This window comes from Tamandua tetradactyla, chromosome 11 (assembly GCF_023851605.1).
Source record: "Tamandua tetradactyla isolate mTamTet1 chromosome 11, mTamTet1.pri, whole genome shotgun sequence".
NCBI lineage: Eukaryota > Metazoa > Chordata > Mammalia > Pilosa > Myrmecophagidae > Tamandua > Tamandua tetradactyla.
Window position 1 is genome coordinate 100405711 of NC_135337.1, and position 27278 is coordinate 100432988.

Sequence of the window (27278 nt, forward strand, 5' to 3'; positions counted from 1 at the left end):
AAGTACTGGCTATCAGAAAATATTATGATTTATCTTGCATCATTTTGCAAGCAGCATGAGGTGGGGTTCCAGGTAAAGAGACTTTTTTTGAAATCAGATTAAAAAAATAAGCTATTTCAACAAGAGCTTTGTGTCAGCTGGAAAGTATGCACTCCAGAAAAGCCATGATTTAATCCTGATTCAATCTCGTGGAAGCAGTCACTTCTTTAAACCCTGAATCAACAATGTATCTTGGAACATTTTGATAAAATTATTTCCAATTTTGGGTATTAACTTTTGATTATGTGGAAATGTGATTCCAACCATTCCAGATAGGTCTTGAAATCCTTTAAAAGAGGAAACATTTTGGAGAAAGATGAAAAATGACAGAATTAAGAGAAATGAAAGAATCCTCAGAGCTGAGAGAAAATCCATAGCAGGCTGACACATATGTGGACACATGGAGATCAGAGACATGGATGTTTGGAGATGCTTATATCCCAGCAGCCATAGCTGTGAGATGTTAAGCAAGCTAGAACTTTGAGAGAGCCACCAGAACTGATAGAGCTAAAAGAACAGACAGAGCCTTGGGGAAGCCATTGAAGAAGCCTGGAGAGAAAGCTAGCAGACATCACCATGTACCCTACCAGCTGAGAGAGTATCCCTAAACAACATCAGTCTCCTTGAATCAAGATATCTTTCCCCACATGCCTTAATTTAGACATTTTCAAGTTCTTAGTACTGTAAACTTGCAGCTTTTTAAATTCCCTCTTTGTAAAGTCCATTCCAATTCTGGTGTATCACATTTTGGCAGCTAGCAATCTAACATGGTCTTGTCATGCTTAAAATAACTCAAGGCTGCTTGAATGAACTGATGATAATAAGCACTTTTCTAGGTACTGAAGATTATACCAAACATTTTACAGCTAAAAGATTATATTGAATATATTTCTATCTATCCAACTATCATCTTTTATATCATATTTCTCACTCTTAAGAAGCAGCATCTCATGAGCATTTCTTATAAAGGGAAAGTGGGTCAAGGTCACACCTTCTGTAATCGCATGTTATTTAGTATTGAAGATATATTGTCATATTTATCTGATATATATATATATATATATATATATATATATATATATATATGCGACACTTAATTCTAATTGGTTTTTTTGATCTGCATTGGGTGTTAAGCTTACAATACTATATATGCTGTCCTTTCATAAGAGAAGGCCTTAGTACTAATTGTATCTTTTTAGGTTTCAACCACATCATGCTAGCAATTACAGAAGTGGAAGATGTGTTATTTTTACAGTTATGGTAGCACTGCATCATTTGTCCTTCAGGAAATATGGCAGATGGGCTTTAGGTTCCATCAAACTGTCTCACAATATCCTCTGGAGCTATACAACAGAGTTAATCATGAAGCAGTGTCCACTAAAGAGATAAAGCAACTGAATATTTTGTGGGTGGCAGAGATAAAGGTATCCTTAGTAAACATACTCAGCAACAGTATGTTGCCATCTACTCCTGCATCATGTCCAAGTGATATGGTTATAACCTTATAGTTTTAGAGGTCACTGAAATTAGTCTAGACAGAGTAGGTAGGGAGACCCCATGAATGGTGGTGGTGGATTTAAACATATTAGCACTCCAGTTAAAAAATAAGATGAATTTCTTCTTTACATTTTACTGGGTTATGTTAATTAACAGGTCAAACACAATTTATATACTTGCTTGCTTCTTTTTAAAACTCTTCTTTTGTTGATGATGATGTTGAGACCTGTAGCTGACTTCAAGCACTTTCACAGAAGCATTAGAGTAAAGCAATGTAACTAACAAAGAAATTCGTATGTTTCTGTGACATATAAGTTCTTTCAAAATAAATAAAATTATAGTCACATTACACTTTGCCTAATATTTTGCAGACCAGTTACCAACAAAAGACTAGAAACTCTGTTTTAATTTTACAGCATAGTCTAAGCATTTCTTATACAACTTCTACTAAAATAATTTAACTGTTTTTAGCATTTCATTTTTTAAAAGGTGTAAAACAAAATCCTTTGAAACTTTTTGGAATAAAAAGATGTTCATTAGCATTTGTATTTGAGGAAGGAAGATGTTAAAAGTTGTCAGCATTGAAACAACATTTTTTATTTAACTGAAGTTAAGGAAAAAAAACTTAGCCCTTTTTAAAATAGGAAGACTTGAATTTCTTAAACAATCAAGTACATGATAAAGTCAACATAAAGTACAGAAGTTATTCTGATAAATCAGGCTTCCTGCCTTTTACACTGATTATTCAGAAAAACTTTTATAAAATTTTCCTAGAACCTGACTAATAATTCAAGAAAGATTTGTCAAAGAGAAAGAGAGAGGGATCAGAGGGAAAACTTGATTTTTTTTAATATATATTTTTTGATAGTAAACCTTCTTAAAAATATATAGACCCATTAAATCTTTGCTAACTGTAACTATAATTTCCTTTCTGCAAATTTTCTGTGACTTACTATATTTGTTAGTTTTCTTTTACATTTTAATCTTTTTTTATTCTGTAACAACCAGTCTTTTAGGACTCAATTACTTTCTTTTCATTTTAATAAAAAAAGTTTATATCTTATATACTAAAGTAACACATAATTTTGGAAACTGTCTTCAAGCAAACATCTTACAACATACATTTACCATTAAAACCAAACCTGTCAGAATGATGTTTTACATTCTTAAAACAGCATTTTGCAACAGTGACATATAATCTCTTGACAAGGATTAGTGAGACATTAGGTATGACAATGGCTTACAATATCATCACATATGTGATGCAAATCATGTCATCTGCAAATGTTGAGAATTTTGCTTCTTCCTTTCCAAATCGAATGCCTTTTTTTTTTCGTGTATAGTTGCTCTGACTAGAAGTTCCATCACATAGTTGTGTATCATCACCGTGGTCATACTTTAGAAAATTTGCATTCACCCCAGGAAAAGAAATAAAGAGAAAAAACTCAATAACAATTAACCCCCCTTTTTATTTACCACTAGTATTTCCATCTAACTAATTTATTTTACTCTTTGGCCCCAATTGTTTATATATTTTTAATCAATATTGTTTTGCTCATCTGTCTGTACACTGGATAACAGAAGCAGCAGACACAGGTTTTCACAATCCCATAGTCATATTGTAAAACTTATATCTTAATACAGTTGTTTTCAGAACACAGCTCAACAATTTCAGGTACATCAACCACTCCACTACACCACAAACTAAAAAAGGGTACCTGTATAATGCATAAGAATAACTTCCAAGATAACATCTTGACTCTGTTTGAAATCTCTCAGCCAATGAAATTTTATTTCGTCTCATTTCTTTATTCCCCCTTTTGGACAAGAAGGCTTTCTCAATCCTTTGATGCTGGGTATTGACTCATCTCAGGATTTCTGTTGCATATTGCCTGGGAGATTTACACCCCTGCCAAATGGGGATGTTGAGTATTTCCTTCTTTCTCACCAGTTTCCCAAGGGCATCTTACAAATACTTCTTTATTCATGGCCCAACTTACTCTGGAATATATCATGGCATCACACTAACCTGGGCAAACCAACAAGGTCTCACACCTTACTCAAGATTCCATGTGCTTATGGTATTCATCCAAACTGACCATACAAGGTAAATTAGGAAATGCACAACCAAAAATATAAATTTTGCACCAAATAGACATCTCTCCCTTTGATTTCACACAGAAGTTGATGTTATAAAATGTGGACCATATCATTCTTTACTCTGTATTCTGATTTATATTGGTCCTATCCAGATCAGTTTCAATCATATCTCTACTCAAAGTCTGGTCACTTTTTCAACTTTTTAAGCAGTTACTGTATTGGGTACTGCTGACTTTCATAATTTCAGAGTTCTAACTGTGAGTCTCAAGTGTCACATAAATACTCAAAGTTTCTGGAAATTATCAGCTTATAAAAAATAAAGTATCAGTATCTCAGAATTTAGAAATTATACTTACAACCTCTGAATATATGTGACTCCTGTAAAATCTTTAATACAGGACCCTTTACAATAGGCCTCAACCTGATAACCCATTTTCTCTACTTCAGTTCACAAAGTTTTTATATTATAGTTAGTCCATACGATTGAGGACTGATTATACCAGTCTTTTTGCTCCTGGCATTTCATTCAGCATACAGTCCTTAAGGTTCCTGCATCTACTTGCATGCCTTGCAACTTCATTTCTTCTTGTGGCTGCTCAGTAGTCCTTTGTATGTATAAATCATAGTACCTGCTTCCGTTACTCAATCATTGTACCTTAGGTCACCTCCAACCATGATGGGTGGTGAACACTGTCACCAGAAACATCAGTGTAAACATGTCCATTTTCGTCTCCCCATCCAGTTCCTCCAGGTATGTACTGAGACATGGGTTCCATGATCATACGGCAATCCCTCCCCTAGCCTCCTCTGGAACCAGCAAACTGTACTCCAAGGGGATCTGCACATCTCAGTTTCCCTGACAGTGAATAGGTACCACTTCTTTATCTGCATTTTCTCTAGAACTTGTTTCTCTCTTTTAATTTTTAAATAGTTTTATTCATCCATCATACAATCTAACCTAAGTGTACAGACATGACTTTGCTGCCATAATCTATATGAAGACATTTTCTTTTCTTTCACAAAGAATCGATAGCCTTCTTTCATGTCAACCACCTGTTGACATTTAGTTTTGGCATAATGTCTTTTTCACATTCAGTGGAAACATATTACAATGTTACTATCAACTATAGACCCTAGTTTGGATGAATTGTACCTTTTCCCATACTCTTTCTAATTTCAGCATGCTGCAATGTTGACATTCATTTTCTCTCCCTCTTGGAAAATGTTTTTTTCATCTGCACGTTTAATCACCATCATTGTCCACTCTAGGAATTCCTACTCTGTCTTTATCTTCTATCTTTCCTTTTGGTTTTTATAAGAACCCTCATCCCTTCTTCTTCTATCATACTCAGATTCAGCTTCATTCAGTACACTTATATTATTATGCTACAATCAGGTAATATTTTCCTACCCATTTCTGAGTTTTTACAATCAGTCCTCTTGCACAATTTCAATTACTTCAGCACCAATTGCCTATTTTCAGCCCTATTTATATCTCCTGATAACCTGTGTCCTTTCTTTTGTCACATGGGCAGGCTCTGAGAATTGAACCCAGTTCTCCGGCATGGCAGGTGAGAATTTTGCCACTGAGCCACCATTGCACTGCCCTGATAAACTGTCTTCTTACCTCCATTCTCAAAGTTCACTCATTAATATTAGCTCATATTAGTAAGGTCATACAGTATTTGTCCTTTTGTTTCTGGCTAATTTTACTCAGAATATGTCTTGAAGTTTCATCCGTGTGGTTACATGCTTCATGACTTTATTCTGTCTTAAAACTGCATAATATTCCATCATATGTATGTATCATAGCTTATTTAGCCACTCATCCATTGATGGAAATTTGAGTTGTTTCCTTCTCTTCACAATCATAAATAATGATGCTATAAGCATTTGTGTGCTAATCTCTATTTGCATCCTTACCTTCAAGACCTCTAAATACATACCTAGTAATGGAATGACTGGATCATATGTCAGTTTGATACTTAGCTTCCTAAGGAACCAACAAACTACCTTACAGAGTGGCCATACCATTTTACATTCCCACCAACATTGGATAACTGTTTCTCTTTCTCTGCATTCTCTCCAATACTTGTCATTTCCTGCTGTCTTTTTTAAATATATAATGACCATTCTAGTGTGTGTCAAATGATGTCTTATTGTGGTTTTGATTTGCATTTCTGTAATAGCCAGTGAAGTTTAGCATCTTTTCGTGTGCCTTTTAGCCATTTGTATTTCCTCTTCTGAGAAGTGTCTATCCATGCCTTTTGCCCATTTTTAAATTTGTTTGTGTCTTTATTGTTGAGCTGAAGAATCTCTTTATATATTCTGGATACTAAAGCTCCTATATGATATATCATTTCCAAATATTGTCTCCCACTGTGTAGGCTGCCTACCCACTTTCCTGAGAAAGTTCTTTGATTCACAGAAGTGTTTAATTTTGAGGAGTTCCCATTTATCAATTTCTTGTTTCAATGCTCATTGTTTTGCATGTAAGTTCTAGGAAACCATCTCTTTTTGCAAATTTTATAAAATATTTCCCTGCATTTCCTTCTAAAAGTTCTGTTGTCTTAGCTTTAATTTTTAGGTCTTTGATCCATTTTGAGTTAATTTTTGTATAGAGTGTGAGGTATGGATCCTCTTTCATTCTTTTGCATATGGATATCCAGTTCTCCAAGCACCACTTATTGAAAAGGCTGCTCTGTCCCGGGTGGATTGGCTTGACTATTTTATCAAAGATCAATTGTCCAAAGATGAGAGGGCCTATTTCTGAACACTCATTTTGATTTCACTGGTCAGTATATCTATCTTTATGCCAGCACCATGTTGTTTTGACCACTGTAGCTTTGCCATATGCTTTGAAGCTATGTAGTGTAAGACCCCCCTCTTCATTTTTCTTTCTCAAGATAATTTTAAGTATTCTGGGCACACTTCCCTTCCAAATAAGTTTGGTTATTGGTTTTTCTATTTCTACAAAGTAAATTGTTCAGATTTTGATTGGTATTGCATTGTATCTATAAATCAATTTGCATAAAATTGGCATGTTAACTCTATTTAGTCTTCCAATCCATGAGCAGAGCATGTCTTCCATTTATTTAGGTCTTCCATGATTTCTTTTAGAAATTTATTGTAGTTTTATGTGTGCAGGTCTTCTGTATCCTTAAATTTATTCCTAAATATTTGATTCATTTTGTTGGTATTGTAAATGAATTTTTTTCTTAATTTTCTCCTCAGATTGCTCATTATGCATGTATAGAAACACTATTGACTTTGGATGTTGATCTTTTACGCTGCCATTTTGCTGTATTTATTTATTAACTCTAGTAGCTTTGCTGTAGATTTTTTGGTATCTTTGAAAAATGCAATCATGTCATCTGCAGATGTTGAGAATTTTGCTTCTTCCTTTCCGAATTGAATGCCTTTTATTTTTTTTAATGTATAATTGCTCTGACTAGAAGTTCCAGCACAATGTTGAATAACAATGGTAATAATGGGAATCCTTGTCTTGTTCCTGATCTTAGAGGGAGAGCTTTAAGTCTTTTCCCATTGAGGATGATGTTAGCCGTGAGCTTTTCATATATTCCCTTTATCATGTGAGGATGTTCCCATCTATTCCTATCCTTTGAAATGTTTTCTTCAAGAAAGGATGTGCTTTGAAAAATGTCTTTCTTACATCAATTGAGATGATCATGTGATTTTTTTCTGTTTCAATTTGTTGATATGATGCATTACATTAATTGATTTTCTTATGTTGAATCATCCTTGCATACCTGAAATAAATCCCAGTTTGTCATGGTGATATAATTCTTTTAATTTGCCAACTGGATTCAATTTGCAAGTATTTTGTTTAGGAATTTTTTGCGTGTATTTCATTAGAGAAATTGGTCTGTAACTTTTTTTCTTGTGATATCTTTGGCTGGCTTTGGTATGAGCGTGGTGTTGGCTTCATAGAATGATTTAGGTAACTTTGGCTCCTCTTCAATTTTTTGAAGAGTTTCAGCAGCATTTGTACTAATTCTTTCTTAAATGCTTGGTAAAATCACACGTGCCACCATCTTGTCCTGGACTTTTCTTTTTTAGGAGCTTCTTGATGACCGATTCAATCTCTTGTGATTAGTTTGTTGAAGATGTCTATTTCTTTTCAAGTCAATGTTGGTTGTTCATGCCTTTCTAAAAATTTTTCCATTTCTTCTATGTTGTCTAGTTTATTAGCATATAGTTGCTCATAGTATCCTCTCACTACCTTCATTATTTCTGCTGGGTCAGTGGTTATGTCTCCTCTTCCTTTTCTTATTTTATTTATTTGGATCTTCTCTTTCTTTTTTTTTGCAACCTAGCTAAAGGTCCATCAACTTTATTAATTTTCTCAAAGAACTAGCTTCTGGTTTTGCTACTTTTCTCTATTTTCATGCTCACAATTTCTTTTATCTCTGCTCTTATCTTTGTTATTTCTTCCTTTTTGTTAGTTTTGGAGTTAGTTTGCTGTTTTTTCTCTAGTTCTTCCAAATGAATAGCTGATTCCTCAATTTTTGCTCTTTTTTCCTTTTTAATATTGATATTTAAGTCAATATATTTTCCTCTTAAGACTGTCTTTGCTGCATCCCATAAATCTTAATGTGTGTTGTATTTTCATTTCCATGTGCCTTGAGATATTTACTAATTTATTCATTAATTTTTTCCTTGACCCATTGGTTGTTTAAAAATGCATTGTTCATCCTCCATATATTTGTGAATGTTCTGGCCCTCTGCCTGTTATTGATTTCCAACTTCATTGCATTATTATCTGAGAAAGTATTTTTTTTATTTCAATCTTTTAAAATTTATTGGGAGTTGCTTTGTGACCCAGATATGGGTATTCTTGAGAGTGATCCATGAGCACTTCAGAAAAATTTGTATCCTCCTATTGTGGGGTGCAATGTTCTATAAATGTCTTTTATGTTGTCTAGTTTATTTATCATATTTTTCAAACTCTGTGTTTCTTTATTGATTATCTGTCTAGATATTCTATTCATTAATGAAAGTAGGGAATTGTAGTCTTCAACTATTATGTAGAGGTGTCCCTTTCTTTCTTCAGTGTTGTCAGTGTTTGTGTCATACAATGGAGCACTCTGGCTTGGTGTATAAAGATATATTATTGTTATGTCTTCTTTTTGAATTATCCTTTTATTAATATATAGTGTCCTTATTTGTCTCTTTTGTCTTACATTTGAGGTCTAATTTGATACATATTACTATAGCTACTCCAGTTTTCTTGTGATTGTCGTTCACATGAAATATCTCTCCCAACCTTTCACTTTCAATCTATTTTTGTCCCTGAGTCTAAAATGAGTCTCCCATAGACAGCATATAGAGGGTTTTGTATTTTAGTCAATTTTGCTGGTGTCTGTCTTTTGATTGTGGAGTTCAATTCATTAGCATTTAATGTTATTACTGTAAAGTCAGTATTTTCTTTTATAATAGTCTTTTGGATTTTATATGTCATATCTATTTTTTACTCTTTTTAGATTTATTGATAGTTTTCATTTCTACACTCTCTCCAGACTTCTCTCTCCAGCCTTTTCCTATCTGCCTGTAGGGCTCTATTTTCTATATCTTGGAGAGCCAGCCTCTTAGTTAGAAATTCTCCTAGTGATAATTTTTCGCAAAATGATTAAATTTCCCCCTCATTTTTAAAGAGTAATCTTGTTGGATATAGAAGTTCTGGTTGGCAGTTTTTCTCATTTAGGCTCTTTAATATATCATGTCACTGCCTTCTTACCTCCATGGTTTCTGTTGTGAAATCTACACATAGTCTTATTGAGCTTCTCTTGTATATGATGGACTACTTTTCTCTTGTGGCTTTCAAAATTCTCTATTTGCCTTGATATTTGCCAATCTGATTAGTAAATTTCTTGGAATATATCTATTTGGATCTATTCCCTCTGTGATATGCTGCACTTCTAAGATGTGTAATTGTATGTCTTTCATAAGAGATGGAAAATCTTCAATCATTATTTCCTCCATTAGTCTTTCTCCTTCTTTTCCCTACCCTTTTCCTTCTGAGACACCCACAAAATATATACTCATGTGCTTCATGTTGTCATTCCATTCCCTGAAAACCTGTTCATATTTTTCCATTCTTTTACCTATATTTACTTTTGCATGTCAGATTTCAGTTGTCCTTTTCTCTTGTTCACTAATCTTCTTCTTCTCCTTCTCCTTCTCCTTCTTCTTCTAAGTCTATCATCACAGATTTCCATTATTTCCTTCTTCCATGTCTTCTCTTGTGCCTTTCATTCCCGTAAGTTCTGTGATTTGTTTTCTTTTTGTTCACATTTTTTGAGTTTTTGTTCACTCAGTGTCTTATTTATATCCTCCCTCAATTCACTTATTTGATTCCTGATTAAATTTTCCATGTCTGTTTGAACATCATGAACTCGTTTCAACTCCTGCATTTCATTTAAAGCGTTGGCTTGTTTCTTTGACTGGGCCATTTATCTTCAATTTTCATAGTATGGCTTGTTATTTTTCTGGTGTCTAAGCCTTTGATTTCCTAAATTAGCTTACTCTGAAGGATGTTTCAACACTTTACCTAAGATTTTCTTGCTGGATGACTTTGTTCTCTATCTATTCTTTGAAATTCAGTTTAACTTATTTTAGACCTCTAGCATAGGTTAAGTTTAACTGACCAGAATTTTCCAGTTCTTGTTTTTCTGGTTCTTACCTTGCCTACATGGAGGAAGCTCTCTTCAGATATTATAGATCCTAGTCAGATTTTTCCCCACCAGAAAGGCCCACATCTCAGAAGGAAATTGAAGCCAGCATCAATTTTCCATGAAGGGGAGACCAAGCAGGTTGACAGACTTTCCTGTGAAGGCTCTAGACTCTGCTGGATGGTTCAAAAAATTGTTACTGTCATAAAACATAGTCCTATATACTTAGGCACACCCAATCACACATAAAAGAGAACCAAGTCTCTTTTCATTGGTGAGGTTAGTTTACTAAAGATGTATCAATAAGGAGGTTCACAATATCATCACATAGTTGTGGGTTCATCACCATCATCATTTTTCAGAACATTTACATCACTCCAGAAAAAGAAATAAAATTATAAAGTAAAAAATTCATTCATCCCATATCCTTCACACCTCCCTTTCATTGACTACAAGTATTTTAATCTACCCAATTTATTTTACCACATATACCACTTATTATTTATTTATTTTTATTTTTAATGTCTGTTCTTATTTATTTGTATCTTAGAAAATCTCATTTTTGACTGAACTCAAACTTAGAGGTACAAGCTCTCTGAGAGGACAACCTCCGTCTTTTGGCAATCACTTCCTGGCATTTTTCTTTGGCCTCCTTCATCCTCTTGGCCAAAAGTTGAGCATATTCCACAGCCTCTTCCTTATTATTCTTAGTACACTATTTCTTAAAGGCAATACACTGGTGTTTACGTTGCAGGGCATATGGAGTAACAAGATGCTGAATCTTGGGCAATTTGGTCTTGGGTTTCTTATCTTCTTGGTTCAGGGGCTTTCTCACAACATAATGGTAGAAATAATTTTCTTCAGATAGATTGAAAAGTTTGCAGATTCTACTGGCTCTTTTGGGCCTCAGGCAATGAGGCATAGTATTATCCACCAATCCAGAAGTTTCTTTCTTCCTTATTTTTTTACAATAACCCAGTTGAGAACAATCACATTGTCATCTACAATGCAATTCCAAACAGATTTGCACATTCTTTTTCCAGTTCTTCTTGGTCTATAACAGGAATATCCTTTACTCAGTAAAAGGTGGACACAACAATGGGTCAGACACCCTGCTTCGTGGGGAAACCATGTTTGTTGTTCCCACCACTGGTTCAGACAACATAACCCTGCCACTCTTTGCCCAGACCACTAGTGGCAACTTCTGTGGAATTCACTCCTCATCAAAGATACATAGTTTGCATTCATTGTCCATTTCAATGAACTTTTAGCAGTCAGTAGCAAGAAAGGTGATGTTCATCTTCATGCTGAGTCATCCAGCTGCCTCCAAGACACCACAAAGAAGGTATTTATTTATTTTATCCATATTTTCTTACTCCTCCGTCATACCCTGGATAAAAGGAGCATAAGACACAAGATTTTCACAATCACACAGTCACATTGTAAAAGTTATATCTTTATTCAACCGTCTTCAATGGTAGTGAACAGCTCAGCAGTCTTAAGTGCTTCACTCCTGCCACTCCAGTATACCAGAAGTTAAATAGGGGTATCTATATAATGCATACGAACAACTTGAATCTATTTGAAATCTCTCAGCTACTGAAACTTTATTCTGTCTCATTTTCTCTTCCCTCTTTTGTTAAAGGAGATTTTTTCAATTTCATGGTAAGACCAAGCTATTTCAACAAGACTTTTTATACTTAAAATAATCCAAGGCTGCATGAGTGAAGTGATCATAAACATTTTCCTACCTATAGAAGACTATACTAAACATTTTCCTGCTAAAGGACTATATTGAGCATTTTTCTTGGTATTCAACCATTAGATTTTCATCTGGACTGATTGATATAAACCAGTATATTGGAACTGGTTTATGATCAATCAGTTTGACAACAATCTTGAAAATTATGGCTTGACACACATGTTGAACAATGAACTGATGATTATGAAAGCTTCCTCCATAATCACACATAAAGACCTAGAGAATGTGTATGTGTGTGTGTGTGTGTGTGTGTGTGTGTCTGTGTAAAGAAGCACAAAATTCAATGAAACCAAGATTTTCCAGACTGTGTTGATTTGCTTAAAGGCTTTGACCCATCACCAGGTTCATTGAGTGTGTGACCTGGGAATATTTTGAGTTAGGCAAAGTCTCCTCTGCATCTGAGGCTGAACTTGATGAAACTACCAGTAAGAGGTTCTCCCCTGGCATCCCTTCCACTGCCAGGAAAAACAAGACTTTCCTGAGGGGGATTTAAAAGGCATGTCCACATCTACCACACAGGATGAGTGAAAAGGTAATCCCACCTGGAGCAGAAAATAGATGTTGGAGCCTCAGAGTCAACTGTTTCCCTGGATTGGGGCTTGATAACACACCCCTAGTGTTGCTGTAGACAAGATGCTCCTTCAGTTTGGACCTTGTTGCTCTATTAGCAAGTGATTGTGGTATCTGTCTCAGTGCCTTTTAGTTGGAGGGCATCTGAACCAGCTCCACCTTGGCCACAGGATCTGTAAGGGCACGGAAGGGACTGTGAGTGCCACATGGAGGTTCTGTACAGTAGAACTAAGTGTTGTTCTCCCACCCCTCACCCTTCCCTCTATAGAGAGTGGGGATTGGGAGGAGGAGAGGGACCAGGTCATGAGGAGGCTCTGACTCTGCTTCTGGAACTCTGAAGGAGATTGACTACCCATTGGTGTCTTTATATCTCCCAAAACAAACATGAGAAGGATTGCTACATTTAAATAAGGCTTTGTTCTCTGTCCCTGCACCTTGAAGCCCTGGATCCTCCCAGGTGAGCAAGAGAAAGAAGAGTAGGAGATGTGCTGACCCTGGCCCAATTAAAGAGAAAGTCTGGTCTCAAGGAATCTTTGGATCCTACAGATCTGAGCTGTTGGCCCATACTAGCTTAGTGTCCATGAAGTTTGCTCAGCTCTCCTAGAGGCTTGACCAGATGGGACCATCTCAGGATTGGGCACAGTGACCCATGATGGTCTTGAAGCTCCAGGCCTCACAAGTCTCTGAGATGCCTGAGCCATCACCTGTGGAATTTTATTCTTGTCCCGATGCTGAAGCTTAACCAGATATAATGGGACTGTGGGAGCTCCAAATTTCAGATAGAAGAACTGTTGGTCCACCACAAGTTATGACATAAGAGCTCACCTCTCAGCTGCAATAACGCACCGGTACCAAGACTGTGAAGGAGCTTGAATTTTTCAGCTCTCTCAAAAAGAGAAAATTTGATTTCTGTTTTTCCTTTCAAGTCTCCTGGTACAAAGAATTAAACAATTTCTACTGCCTATGTTTTCAGAAAAGATCTGAGCACCGACTGCAAAGTCATTGTCTTTCTTTTATTATCTCATTTTTTTCAAGTCACAAAGGGAAAATGCACATTCAGTGGTGCAGAGGGATGGGTATGTCTCACTTCCACCTGGTCCTGGGCCCTATGTGAACACTGGAGTTATCCCCTCATATCTGGAAGTAATTTTCAGTCTCATACTCAGGCTGGAGCCCAGAAAGCAGCAAATGAACGGTTTTTTTTTTCACTGCCTATTTTGATCCAGAAATATGACATAAAACACAGATCTCAATTGCTTGTTCGAGTCTGAGTAATGCAAAAGGAAGAAGCTGGGAGAGCTCCCTGGGTTGTGCTGATACCAGTATATGCTTTTTCCTGCAATGTTTGATGCCACTTCTCAGAGTGCAGGTGATTCTGCTAAGAGTTCCTGGGGATGCAGTGTGAGAAGTGGGTTCAATCATCCCAGGCTGAGAGAGGGAAACTACAAACACAAAATTAGGAGTGATGGGACAGTGACCAGATCAAGCTATAGAGATCTGAGCTGGTTCCTGAGGCCTGTCTCTACCTGCACAGCTGGAAAGGAGCATAGGGAGAAGGGGAGTCCAGTACATGTTAGACACTGTCCCTGAGGTCTAGAGCTGGTCTGATCCAGGCCTTTTAAAGCCTCAATACTAAACTTGTAGAGGAAAGACCAGAAATGCAAATATATTCTTACCCACTTGTGCTCAGTTCACATCTACTTCCTGAGCTGGGACCTGTGAACAGAGGTATCTAAGGGATTGAGATGTTTTGAGGATCATCCTTGTGTGGAGCCTGCATGGAAGTAGCTACTGATGAGAACATCCAAAAGGCTGAAAGCTGTAGAATCTACCAGTGATCACAGAACTTGATTACCCATCATAGTGCTCAGACGCAAATCAGACAGTCAGTGGGACACTAACCCATATTTTAGCTCCCTCTACAGGGAACCCCTTGGTGGGCACATGGAAAACATCATTCTGCCCTGGTTCTGGGTCTTTCTGCCATCTCATTTTACTGTAAATCCACACACTTTGACTGAGATATCTGTGTGCCAAGCAGTTAGCAAAGACCTTGTGCTATTAATATCTATTTATTTTCTATGTTTATGACAGATTGAGGGAAACCTGTTGAACAGGAGCCAAGCTGAGACCCAGAGGCAGGTGCTAAAGGGTCAGCCCCAAGGGCTTTTGTGGAGAGGCTGCTGTCATGTTTTTACATCTGAGAGCAGAGCTGTTTTAGGCATCGTGTTCTCTCACCCCTACTGTCCACACTTCTCTCTGCACATTAGACCAGGTTAAGGACTCCATGGGTAGAGGAAATTGAGACCAGAATTACTGGCAGTGGGTTGAGGGAGCCAGGCCTCAGCAATAATGGAACAATGGGGGCCTCAAAGGCATATGAAAATCACTCATCAATGATGAGTCAGTTTACCCAGTATCTAGAAAAATTCAGAGGTTCCTAACTGACATTGCCCATCTTTGCCGCCTTTTCAGCTCCAGCTCCACAGTGCCTCTTCCTGGCCCTAAGCCAGATCCTCAGGACACTCTAGGGCCTCTCAGAACTCATGGCAGAACCCCTGCTTCTGCAGATGGTCTTTTCTGATATAATCACCCACGGAAGACAAGAGACCATTCTTCCCTATTGACTTCTATGGCTGAGACCTTAATTTTCACAAGACTTAAATTCAGTATGAATTGGCCATCATCCCATATCATCTGCCTTGCCGATTTATCCTACTTCATAAGGTCATTATTAGCTTAACACTTTAAAAAGCAAAGGAGATCATGGTTTTAAAATGTGAAAATCACAGCACACATTTTCTCCTCTCTGGAAACTCCCCCCAAAGTCTTTGTCTTCCCCTGATGTAACTGCAACACTAAATATCATGCATTTCTTGCTCAATTTCAGATAGGGTATCAACATTCATCCAAATTCCCAACCAGATACACCACCCTTAGATTAAATGGTTCACTTTTCCTGTCTCTCAAAAGTCAGTTTCCAAGTCTGCTCAATGAAATCTCCACATTGGATCTTAAATTACCTTATCCTTTTTACTTCAATATCACTATTTAGGAAAGGTCATTATTATCCACTTTGAATCGTTGCCTCTGCCTCCAAATTGATCTTCTTTTCTATGTTTTCATCAGAGTTTAACCTCCAATTCTTTCTGCTGTCAGAACATTCTCTCTAAATGGCAATTGAAAATGTTTTTGCACATGTGAGGACCCTCACTTGACCCCACATGGCTTTTAAAGTCAAGCCCACAACTCTCAGCCTGGTTTTCTGATCTGGCCAAGTCCTCCCTTCATCTCATCCACACTCTCTTCCCCTGATCTGGGCTTTATTCCAATGCCCTGTTTATTTGAATGCTACTTCCCTCTATTCTTTGGCTTAACAACAAAATTACTTTTCTTCTATTTTTGAACGTTTTGGTATCAAAGCCTGGATCCTTCTTCTCAAGATGTCAATCTGGTTCATTCCTGCTAATTCTACAGGATCCATCACAGTAATATCTCCACTTCTCTTCATGCTTCTGTGGCTTAAAGCACAAACCATCACAGAGGTCTTTCTAAGTCTATACCACCATTGCACACTTTAATTCTCCTCTCACAGCTCCATTCAGGACCTGGTAGGTAGAGGGATGGTGAGTTTTGCAGGAATGAGTAAGGAGATGGATGTGCTGAAGCATGAAGAAGATGGTTTGGAAAGATTTTGCTGAAGCGTCATTGTCCCAATGCTGGTGAGTGAAGGACATTGTCCCTTGACACTGTGATGGTTGATCAGCCACAGATTTAGACATTGGATGATGATGTGGAACTGATCAGTTGTTGGGGATGAGTTGGGTGAGCGAAGAGTCATTCAACTTTTCCTGGCATCACATTTATCTCATCAGATATGAAAATTCTCAGAAATTAATATATATTTCTAGCCACTCTCCTCTTTATAAATGTTTTACTTATAATGACATTTTTGAAGAGAATACAGTTAGAATTGGATTGTACATAAGTATTTATTGAATGGGCCATTCTAATCATTCTGAGTAGATTTATTTATTAGTAGTCTCAGCTTGAAACACAGTTCATTCAATAGTTACTTCTATTCCCAGTATGTCTTCCCAAGGGTCCATGGACAGCAAAGCTTGGGATAGTGAAGAGGCAGAAGAAACTTGTAGGTATTTTTCTCCCTTCCCCATGAGACTGGAGCACAGTGCACACAGTCAGACTGCTGTCCCATGCTGGGCAGTAATAATCAACCTCATACCCAGGCTGGAGCCCAGAGATGCTTAGTGAGGCCACATTGCCTAAACTGGAGCTTGAGAAACTCTCTGAGATCCCCAGGGCTCAGTCATTATCCCTGATGGTCAGGAGTCTGGGGACCTGGCTCATGCACTGCTGCAGCCACACTGCTCCCTGGTCACTAACATTGTTGCTGTTTCCAGTACAGGTAACCATGAGCATGTGTCCCAGGTCCTGAGGCACTGAGGGTAGCTGATTCAACCTCACCTGGATCAGGTTATAACAGAGAGACAATAAGATGAGGGAGGAGGGGAAAGAGGCTGAGGTGGCTGAGAGATCCTAAGAGGAGTCCCACACAAAAATTATATCAGCCCTCACCTAGGCAGAGAATGTCACCCTGGTCATGGCACAGGTGACAAAACTCTGCCTCCTGAGGCTCTAACATGAACCCTGAGCTCCCCTAAGTCTCTTAATCCTCTCCCAAGTCTTCAGGAGGGAAGAGTTCCTACATTCAACTATGGCCCTGCTTCCTGACTACCCCCAGTGCCCCAGGACTTGGGCAGTGTTTCTGTGGGAGGGAGCAGAGGAGCAAGAGAGTCATCTGACTGTGTTCTTACTTGTGAGGCAACAGTCCCAAGAGGATTGACAGCTGCAGTCTGGTCATGGTTCAGTGAACTCACTGTTTTCACCTCCCCAACGGACTGCTGAGGCTTTCCCAGCTGGGAGACCCCAGAGCCATGACCCTGAAGATAGCCCCACAGCACCACCTGCTGGTCACACTGCTCTTGGCACCACCAGCCAAGGACTCCTGAGCACTTGAGGACGTCAGGCCTGAGTACTGATTGGGCTGGTGGCACCTCTGATTCTGATGGTGAAGCAGTGTCTGGGCTTGATAGATGGGATAGTGTAATAGGAAACAATCTTGATGATATGTGGTGGGAAGCCCATAAATCAGCAAACAGCTCAGTCTTCTGATTTATATTTTATTTCATAAATTAAAACAAATTTTAGCATTGAACTGGACCTTGACCAAAGAATAAACTTCTTTATACTACAGATAAGTCAGTGCCCCATCACCTGTGTTCAGGCAGAAGCCTTCAATTCTTTTAATTCTTTTTTTCAAGCAACACCACCCCTGTGTCCTCAATTAGCACACAGTGTGAGGATAATCCTTAGGTACTCAAATCTAATGTCCACTTATTTAATGTTATGATTATCTTGGACTAATTTAAGTTTTTGACATCCCCTGTCTGTAAAGGGGTGTAAATATGTTATTTCTGAAGAACTCTTTTTCTTTTAACACCACTCCACCTGGTTTGGCTGCTATGGAGTAGCTGGACTTCTCTCAGTAAATGTAAATTCAGTTTCATATCTACTTCCTCAGACCCTCCAATGTCTCTTATACTCAAGCACCAGTTCACCTCGCCTCACCCCATCATATCTTATTCTCACTGCTGCTTTTCCTTGTCTGTCCTCTCCTTTCTCATGGCAGCCTCACCTCAATGATGACAGGACCCTCTCTGCCTTGTCCATGCTGTGTGCTGACAATAGAGCTGATCCTACCTAGTAGGTGTTCAGCTAGTGGCATGGACAGACACACCTCTGCTTCCATTTGCACTCTTCAGTCATATGCAGCTGGACACTGACTCCCTATGTTTCTCCTGACCCCTTTCATGAACTTTGTGTTTTGGGTGGTCTGCTCATCAGCTTTAATTGGTTTCTGCTCAATCTGAGACAATGTATTGCCATACAGAATTTAATTTAGGGCAGAATTTGAGATGTGTCTGTATTCTTTAGAACATGTTACTTAAAATTGGTCTGAAGGCCTAAATTTTGGCTAGACCACCCAACGAGGGTGGTCATAGCCTTAGTTGAAAGCTGTGAGCTGCACAGGGAGCCCCATTGTTGAGTTATCAGCCTAGCTGTGTCTTCTGTCCTATTGACATGGCTCTCTGAGGCTTCTGTCCCACAATGAGCAGTGAGAACCTGCATCATCCTCAGGCTGGATCACAGAGATGCTGAGAATAGGTCAGAACCCAAGAGGGCCATCTACTGCTCCCAGAGATGAAGCATTTGGGGACAGGGCTTTTACTGCTGCTTCCAGTGCAGGAGATGGTGAACATCTGCTTTACATATTAATCGCTGCAAATACTGGGTCAGCTCAGAGGGGCCCAGGTCACTGAGTGTCAGCTGAGAGGTGCAGTGGGTTAGTGAGTTGGGGAGAGTGGACAGGGACACATGTCAGGACCCCCATCATTCTGTCCCACTACCATTGACAGCTGGCCTCCACATACATGTGCAAATTAATTGGGTGAGGAGAGGGTACAGGCCCTGGTGGAGATCCCCACATGGCCCTTTGTCCTAAGTTTCCTCAGTTGGGCTGGGTATCCCCAAGTGACTCTTATCCTCTTTCACCAACTGTCAGACTCATTCGTAGGTGATAATTTAAGAAAGTTTCCATAAAGCGTACTTCTTTCACATGTGTCAGGGACCAAGCAGAATAGGAGTGAACCTCAGAACAATTATACTGAATAAATGAATACCATGACCATTTCCAGAGCACAGGCAGTTCTAGGGAACCCCACACCCAGTGGGAACCAGGACAGGTCACACAGGGGTAGGAGCCCACTGGAGTTTCCTTCCTGTTAAGGCTGCCCCTCACCAGCCCTGCCTGTCCTCTGAAAGACAGCAGCCCTGAGAGTTGACCTTGGAGTCTCCAGGAGACCTTCTTCTTGACCCACATACACACTTCTCCAATGTGGGCAGGACAATAATCTGTCTGCTCTCAGTTCACAGTTTGCCTCTTCAGAGGATCCAGTGGTCAGAGGATTCAGTTCTCACCAATACTTACTCAATTTTATGAAGTAAACTCTTCCCATCATCTGTGTTAATGAGTCCTTGCTGCACACTCAACACACTGCACATGCATGCAATCTTCTTATTTCTTCTTACAGCTAAACTATTACTTCCTAGTGTGACTAAATTTATATTTGAACAGTTTTTTTGAGGTAAAATTTGCCTAGTAGAAAACTCACCTCGTTGAGGTGCAAAACTCAGTAAGTTTTAGTAAATTTGCAGAGTTGGACAGGCTTCACCACAGTCTGATTTTAGAAATTTCCATAAACTCACATGAACCCTCTGGCCCATTTCATGCCATCCTCACTCCCAGGGCCAAGCACCCACTAACCTAATCTCTGACTCTGTAGATTTGAGTTTCATGAACATTTCATATAAAAAGTCATGGACAATGTGAGGTCTCTGCATGGTGCTTCTGCTCCCTTGTGCACAATGGTTCTGAAGCTCAGTCATGTTGTATTATGGACTGGCAATTTGTCCCTTTTTCAATTAATTCTATTTTCAGACACTTCATATCTTCCATACATACACACCCACTTCACCTTTTCTCCCCTAAGTGTTTAATTCCTTTTTATTGATTATTTGAATTCCATTGTATGGATACACTACATTTTGTTTATCTGATCACAAATTATGTGGATATTTGATTGTTTCCACTTTTGATTAAAACAAGGAAAGCTGCTAGGACCATTTGTGTATAAGTCTGGCCAGATGTGTATTTTCATTTCTTTTCCATTTAAACCTAAGATTTGAATTGCAGGTAGCATAACTTTTTATTTATAATTTTATTTCCTTTATTATTAAACAGTAAAACTGAATTTTTATTCCTTGGATGTTCAATTTTGTGCCCATTAGCATACTATATATCTGTGTTACCTCTGCTACAATCAAGATTCAGAGCAACTCCATCAATCTTCTCTGTAGAAACCACCTTGTGCTGCCCCTGACAGTGACCACCTCATCCAACCCTTCACCATCAGCAACAACACCTGATCCTGTCCTTCTGCCTCTCACTTTGTGACAATGTCATTAAAATGGATGGGCACAGCCACTAATTTCCAAGTCCAGCAGCACAGGGATCTCAAAGCAACTACATCTCCTGGGGGAATAAGAAAAAAATAGTTTTAGCTTTTCATCTTCAGGGCAACAGACACACTTCTGAGAGCATGTACCAGACTTGGGGGAAAACAGAGAACAATTTTTGTCTCACTTCCCCACCCATCTGAATCACTGTGCTCTACCCAAATGATACACCGATGCTGTGAGAAACACCACAGAAATAGGCAGCCTCATCCTCAGGCTGGAGGTTGCTGATGGTTAAGTAGCGGTTGGCTCCAGAGCTGGAGCCTGAGAAGCGATCAGGGATCCCATCACCTTTGCCATGGCTTCCATCACTCTTCAAGTACATCACATAGCGGGGGCCCGTCCCTGGTCTCTGCTGGTACCATTCAATGTGGTAGGTACTGTGCTCACTGCTCAGGGTGCAGGTAAGCTTGACTGAGGCCCCCAGGGAGGCAGATGCAGAGGGCGGCTGTGTCAGCACAGGCTGGGTGAGGGACCCTGAAAACACAAACACCCGTTATGACCTGGGAGAAGGGCAGAGGGAAGGACACTTGTGGCATGCAGTTGGGTCTTCCCAGCACTCTCGGCATCAAGATGCTGAGGTTGGTCCTGACCTGTGCAGTGGATGAGGAGGGTGATGAGGCCAAGTGGCGTCCAGGCCATGGTGCAGACCCCAGAGCTCTGCTGGAGCAGACACAGTCCATGCCTCTTTTATCCCCTCAGTCCACATGCAAATGGGCTCTTCTTTCCTAGTTGCCCCTCCCTCCCTGAGTCCCCTTATGTCCCCAGTGTCTGGGTCATTGCTGGGAAGGCTGGGGTTGGGCTTGGGGTCAGGGGCCCCAGCTGAGAACACTGCAGACCCTCAGTGCAGACCCACAGCACTCCTTGCTTCCGAGGCTCAGATCCGTCATGTCTGGGGCCAGATCATAGTGACCCTGACAGAGGCTCCTGCTTCTCTCTCCAGGGCCTGAACCCTGCCCAGCCCTGCCCACTACCAAGCTTCTACCTCTATTTCTATTTGGGTCATTTCCATAGGAATTAGAAATTTTTCCCACTTGCTAATGAGATCTCAGAGGACAGTGTGTCTCACACATGCTACATGGTTTATGAACATATATTGGCTGATATCTGGGACAGTCTAGCCATGAACTCACTTCCAGTCTGCTCACAAAGCCAGCAGCCCTGTCCTACTTTATCCCTCACATAATCTGATGAAGGGGCAGTGGGGAGGGTTTAGGGGAATAAATGAACATGTCACATGGTTCTCAAAAATCAATGAAAAATGAGGACAACCCAGGAAGCAGAAGAAAGTTGTAGTGAGGGTGAAAAAGGAGAATCATTCAGCCACATTTTCCCTGATGAACTAGGGATTACAGGTTCTACTAAAGGAAGGGATTGTGAGTGCCAACCTCTGAGGAATTATCTGGAAAAATGTCAGTGGTTTTCTGATATAAAGACATGGTATTTAACTGTGGAAGCCTGAGGGAAGAAGAAGGGTAAAAGTAGAGAGGACTAAAGATTTAAAAGGGCATCAAGAGTCATATCTGAAAGGATGAGAGAGTATGGACAGTGAGTGCTTAAGAATATGTTCAAAGAGAAGCCAAAAGGAGGTGGGACAAGAGGCTGCGGGGAGTTAAGGCAGATATGGGTGCAATTTTGGTTTTCTTGTTGTTAAAGGAAGAGGAAATTTTATCTCTTTCTGCTCTGTTGCTACAATACTTTCTTATCTGCTTTCTGCACACAGTGAACATTTCTTCTCTAATCCAAGCCATTCATCCCCTCAGAGAGTTTCTGCTGCAAAACCCAATTCTTGTTTTATGTGATTCTCTTAGACTGTTACTAAAAATGACCATAGATTTTGTTGATGGAGGGTCTTATTAGAAATGCAGAGTCTTAGGCCCAACTCCAGTGCCCCCTGAGTGGGAATCCACATTTTAATCCCCCCCCAGGATATGTGTGAACATTACAGATGAAGGGGCCTGCTCTAACACAGCCCAGAAGGGCCTGTATGTGGATTATTTATAACAGTCCAGTCTAGTCAGCTTCCAACCCACAGGCCCAGGGAATTATCTTCCTGCCTTCCCATTCTGAGCTGTATATTTCAGAAAATGTGAACTTGTGGATTCTCATGGAAAATGGAAAATGGAAAAAGTGTTCATAATAAAAATACAATAATGGAATCCTTATTTGTATGGTAATTGAGATCAGAAAAAAGCTACAACATTGGATGAGTTCTTATGATCAAAATGATGCTAAGTTGGAGCTCAGGAGGGGGTGCATGGCAAGATGAGATCACGGAGCCAAGGTGATAAAAGAGCCTAGCAGCAGGAAGCACATGCAGAGGCATCACTTCCCAGTGGTGGTCCATAGCACGTGGCCTGGCATGGGGAAAGTATACTGATATGTACCATTGTTCAGTGGGGTCCCTTTCAGACTTCTGGGCAGGGTCCTGCAAATTCAGTGGCATTGTCTTCTCACACAGGTATGATGAAGTTGTGGACACATTGAACAGGATTGTGGATGTTCCCAAGTGGTTTGAAGGCAACTACTAAACTATGCAGAAAACCTACTGTGAAAGATGGAGAAGGACTGGGTTGCCCTTTATGTTGGAAGGGGAGACAGAGGAAGTGGTAAAAATAACTCTTGAAGACTTGAGGGAAAGAGTGGCTCTGTTTGCTGCAGTGTTGAGAAAAATAGGCGTGAAAATACGAAATCATGTATTTGGTTATTTGCCGAATTGAGAGTACACTGTGGAGGGTACACTGGCTGCCACCAACATTGGTGCCATTTAGAGCTCCATTTCCCCAGACTCTGGTTTAAATGGTGTTCTGTACCAGTTTTATCAAATCCAATGGATGCTCATTTCCAAAGACACCATGGTGCACAATACAAAGAATGCAACCACATAGAAAAACTTCCACAGGTCATGAAAGGATTGTTAGACTTGAAAAATGGGAGAGCATAGACTTTCCAAGATTCCACAGATCACCTTCTGGGTGTTTTTCTTAAAACCAGGACAGAAGAGCAAACTCCCTAGCTGGAGTTTGAGCAACTGCTTTCAACCCTCCTTTCATAATTATATTTCATTGAGCATGACAGATGCTCTGAAGTGCATGGTGCATTCTGCTGCAGCACCCTCCTCCAGCACATGAAGGAGTATGTGTTTCATGGCAACATGACCCAAAGTGACATCATCCTACATTTTGCTTTTTTGGATGAGGGGGAGTTGGCTTGTGACTGCACTGGCCATAGGTATGTCTTGGTCCTGTATGTTGGCTCCCCGTCATCCTCACATCCAATGTGCTCTGGGACTTGGTTGATGTATAACATCACCATTCAGGGAAGCAGGGTCAATGGCTGTCTGTGCTGGAAAAGAAAGACATGAAACCAGTAGAAACCCACAGTGTCCAGGTGTTTCTCATGATTCTGTCTTCTTGCTTGCTGCTGACCACCCAAATCTACAGATATGTCTAAGATCCATCAAGAGAAGCATCCTCCTGGGCTCCATCTCAGGTGGCACTGAATTCATTTCATACTTCATGGGCCAGAATTATTCTGTTCCTGTGTACAAAAGAGAGTTCAGACCTGGAACCTGGGCATGGTGGTAGAAGTCTGGACTGAGGAAGGAAAGGCAGTCTGAGGACAGAAGGGTGAATGATTGTGCACTGAGCTGATTCTCTGCCAGCCCATACATTTCTTCAAGGACAAGAATGTGAAAAAGTACAGAACAGCATTATTCTCCAGATTCTCTTGTGTCTGAGTGCACTGTAAATCCTGTAGGATCAACCCCAGGACCTGTAGGAATCATTATGCTTGGCTGCAGTGACAGAATACTCAACACCAAACAAATGTGATTTGGTAGATTGGAAATCTATAATATTGTGAAAGAATTCAAGGAGGTGATGGACAATGTGGGTTGCAGTGCAGCAAGGAAAGGGTTGTAGATGGCCAAAGATGGCTTCTGGACACCAAATTCAGGTCTTCCCAGGTGGAAAACATCCACAACATCATCCACATTAGACCTTCTATGCACCACATTCCCAATCTCATTCTAGAAATGGGTAGGCTTGAGTGTCATCTCCTTGGTGGGAGTCTGTGCTGAAAGTCAGGACACAGGAAGTCCTGAGAGTGGAAACTTAAGAGGAAGACAGAAGCCAGGCTCTGCTAAGGTTTCAGAGCTCAAGGGACGGTCCACAGAGGCTTTCCAAGGATCAGGGGACATTCTGTGTTCAAAGCACTGGGATACCTGGGTCTCCTGGGTCACTCATTCTTGACTGCTAACTGTCTTATTATCCCAAAATAGCACGTGTTGGGGCTATTTTTGCTTCTGAACACAATGATTCTGTGGTCATTGGGAAAGTAAGAAGAAAAGGAATTCATTTCATTCACCCCATAAAGATAGACAAAGTTTAGAGTATCAGACCCTCTGGGTTTAGTTGCTCAGGTGAGACTAGAAGACAAAAGCTGAGCTGGTTTTTGCCCAGGCAGATACAATGGGGAAGTGATGAGTCACATAGCAGCATGGAGGGCAGTTTCTACTCTTCTCAGAGATTGGAGCTATTGAAGTCATCGGTGATGCACTGAGCTTTCTTGCAGTGATAGCCACTCTTGCTAGCCCCAGGGAATCTGGCTGAAGGAGTCCCTACTGTAAGGGTTCTGCCTGGAAGCCCTGAGTACTAGTCTTTACTGTTACCTATAGTGTTTCTGAAGCTCTGTCTAAAGATGTGTGTAGCTGTTCTGGGACCTGCTCAGAAGCTTCCTGGGCTACAGTTACTTTTTGCTATATTTGGGAGTTCCTGCACCCTGGTGATCCACATAAGCACACTAACACCCTGAGTATGGCAAAATTCTGAACAGATATGGAAGGAGAGGAGGACACACCTCAGGTCATGCAGGCTCAGCATGAAACACCCACAGGGGTCCCAGGTTCCTGAAAGGTATCAGCTGTGGCAAAGTCACATCAGCAATTATGGGTCATCCACCCTTTTGTGGCCCAAGGTTCCCATTACTCACATTCTAAATCCCTCTTCTTGATATTACAAATGAAGCAGTAGGCACAGCAAATTAGCCAGTTCAGCCTTTTGTGTAGATTTCCCCAGGACCTGCTTTCTCAGCAGCACTTAACACCTTCATGCCCTGTCCTTATTCATAGAGTGCTTTAGCCAGCCCTGGGTGCATCTGATGAGAGGGAAGGGGACATCTGTGCTTTGACCACAATGTGCAGTGTCTGTGTTCACAGGAAGCCCCCTGGGGCCTGTGTCCCAAGAGAGTCTTACCAAAGACAGAGGTGCTTTCCTTGAAGAGGAAAAATACAATACCAGAAACTCTGACTTTACCCAATGTGGGCTGCCAGGGGTAGAATGTGTTGTTGTCATGAGAATTATCTTTTTTTTGTTTGTTTGTGTTTATCCTTTGTCTTTCTTCCCCTGATGCTTCAGAAACCTGAAACAGAGACCCCATCTGCCTGTGTCACTTTGAGCAGCACAGCTGTCCTTAATCACATAGTAATATTCAGCTTTGTCCTCAAGATACAACCCCAAAATGTGAAAATATGTTGTATTTCTTGAGGTATCTTTGTATCTAGAAACTCAATTGTGAACGCAGGCCCCTGCAACTTGTCGACATTGAGTACTAGTACAGGAAGGACTGGGGGTGCTCTGTGGCTTCTGCTGATGCCAACATATGCTGAAAACTCAAACACTGAAGCCAGTGGTTCAGGTGCAAGTACATCTGGCCATTGTTCCCAGAGATGCAGAAAGGGAGGGTAGCTGAGTCAGCACAGGTTGGGAAATGGAACCTGAAACCACAGGTATGCATGCGAGTTGGAGCAGGGTCCAGGTCTAAGCTACTTGGTGGTCTGAACCAGAGGGGCTGAGGCAGGCTTGGATCTGCCCTGAGTTCCTGAGGTTTGTCTTCAATTGTGCAGTGAGAGAGGAGCATGAGCAGGAGAGGAGTCCAAGCCATGGTGGATGCTATAAGGCGCACAGAGGAGCTGGTCTGCCTTAGGCCTCCTTTTTTCTCCCTCCCTCTGCCAGAGAATGGACTGTTCATGTAAGTTTGCTTCCATCTACTGCCTACCCAGGCCATCCTGACTGTGATGCTGGAGCTCAGCTCACCCTGTGGACTGAGGAGGATGAAGGTTTGATTTGCTCCTTGATAAAACCCTGGGAAGAAGCAGTTCTTGAGATGACACAAGGCTATTTCTTGGGGAATTTGCCAGGCCAGAGAGGGCACAGCTTTGGATTCCCCATCAGTAGCACAGGGCCCAAATCCCCAGGCTGGGACCTTTTTGAGGGTAAGGTCTTTACTGTAACCAGTTTTGGAAACACAGGGTAGTGTCACAGCATCCCTTGCTGTTCATAGGGCAGATGTCATCAATGCTGAAAGAAGTGAGAACTATTTATTCCACCATCAATTCAAGGCTTTATTGAATTTACACATCAATTTACCTTCTCCACGATGCAGAATCCTCACTAAGATGC

At 40.3% G+C, this 27278-nt stretch overlaps 2 pseudogenes and 1 gene segment (V, D, J or C); 1 reads left to right on the top strand and 2 right to left on the bottom strand.

The window, feature by feature from the left end:
- LOC143650884 (immunoglobulin lambda variable 9-49-like) overlaps positions 1-21518 on the bottom strand; it is a 156401-nt gene extending 134883 nt beyond the window's left edge. The window contains 2 exon segments of the V gene segment in view: positions 20973-21294; positions 21411-21518. Coding sequence covers positions 20973-21294; positions 21411-21459 — 371 coding nt within the window.
- Positions 10885-11634, bottom strand: LOC143650885 (small ribosomal subunit protein eS6 pseudogene; annotated as a pseudogene).
- Positions 21519-23198: 1680 nt separating the features above from the next.
- On the top strand, positions 23199-24622 carry LOC143650988 (acetoacetyl-CoA synthetase pseudogene; annotated as a pseudogene).
- The last annotated feature ends 2656 nt before the right edge of the window (positions 24623-27278 follow it).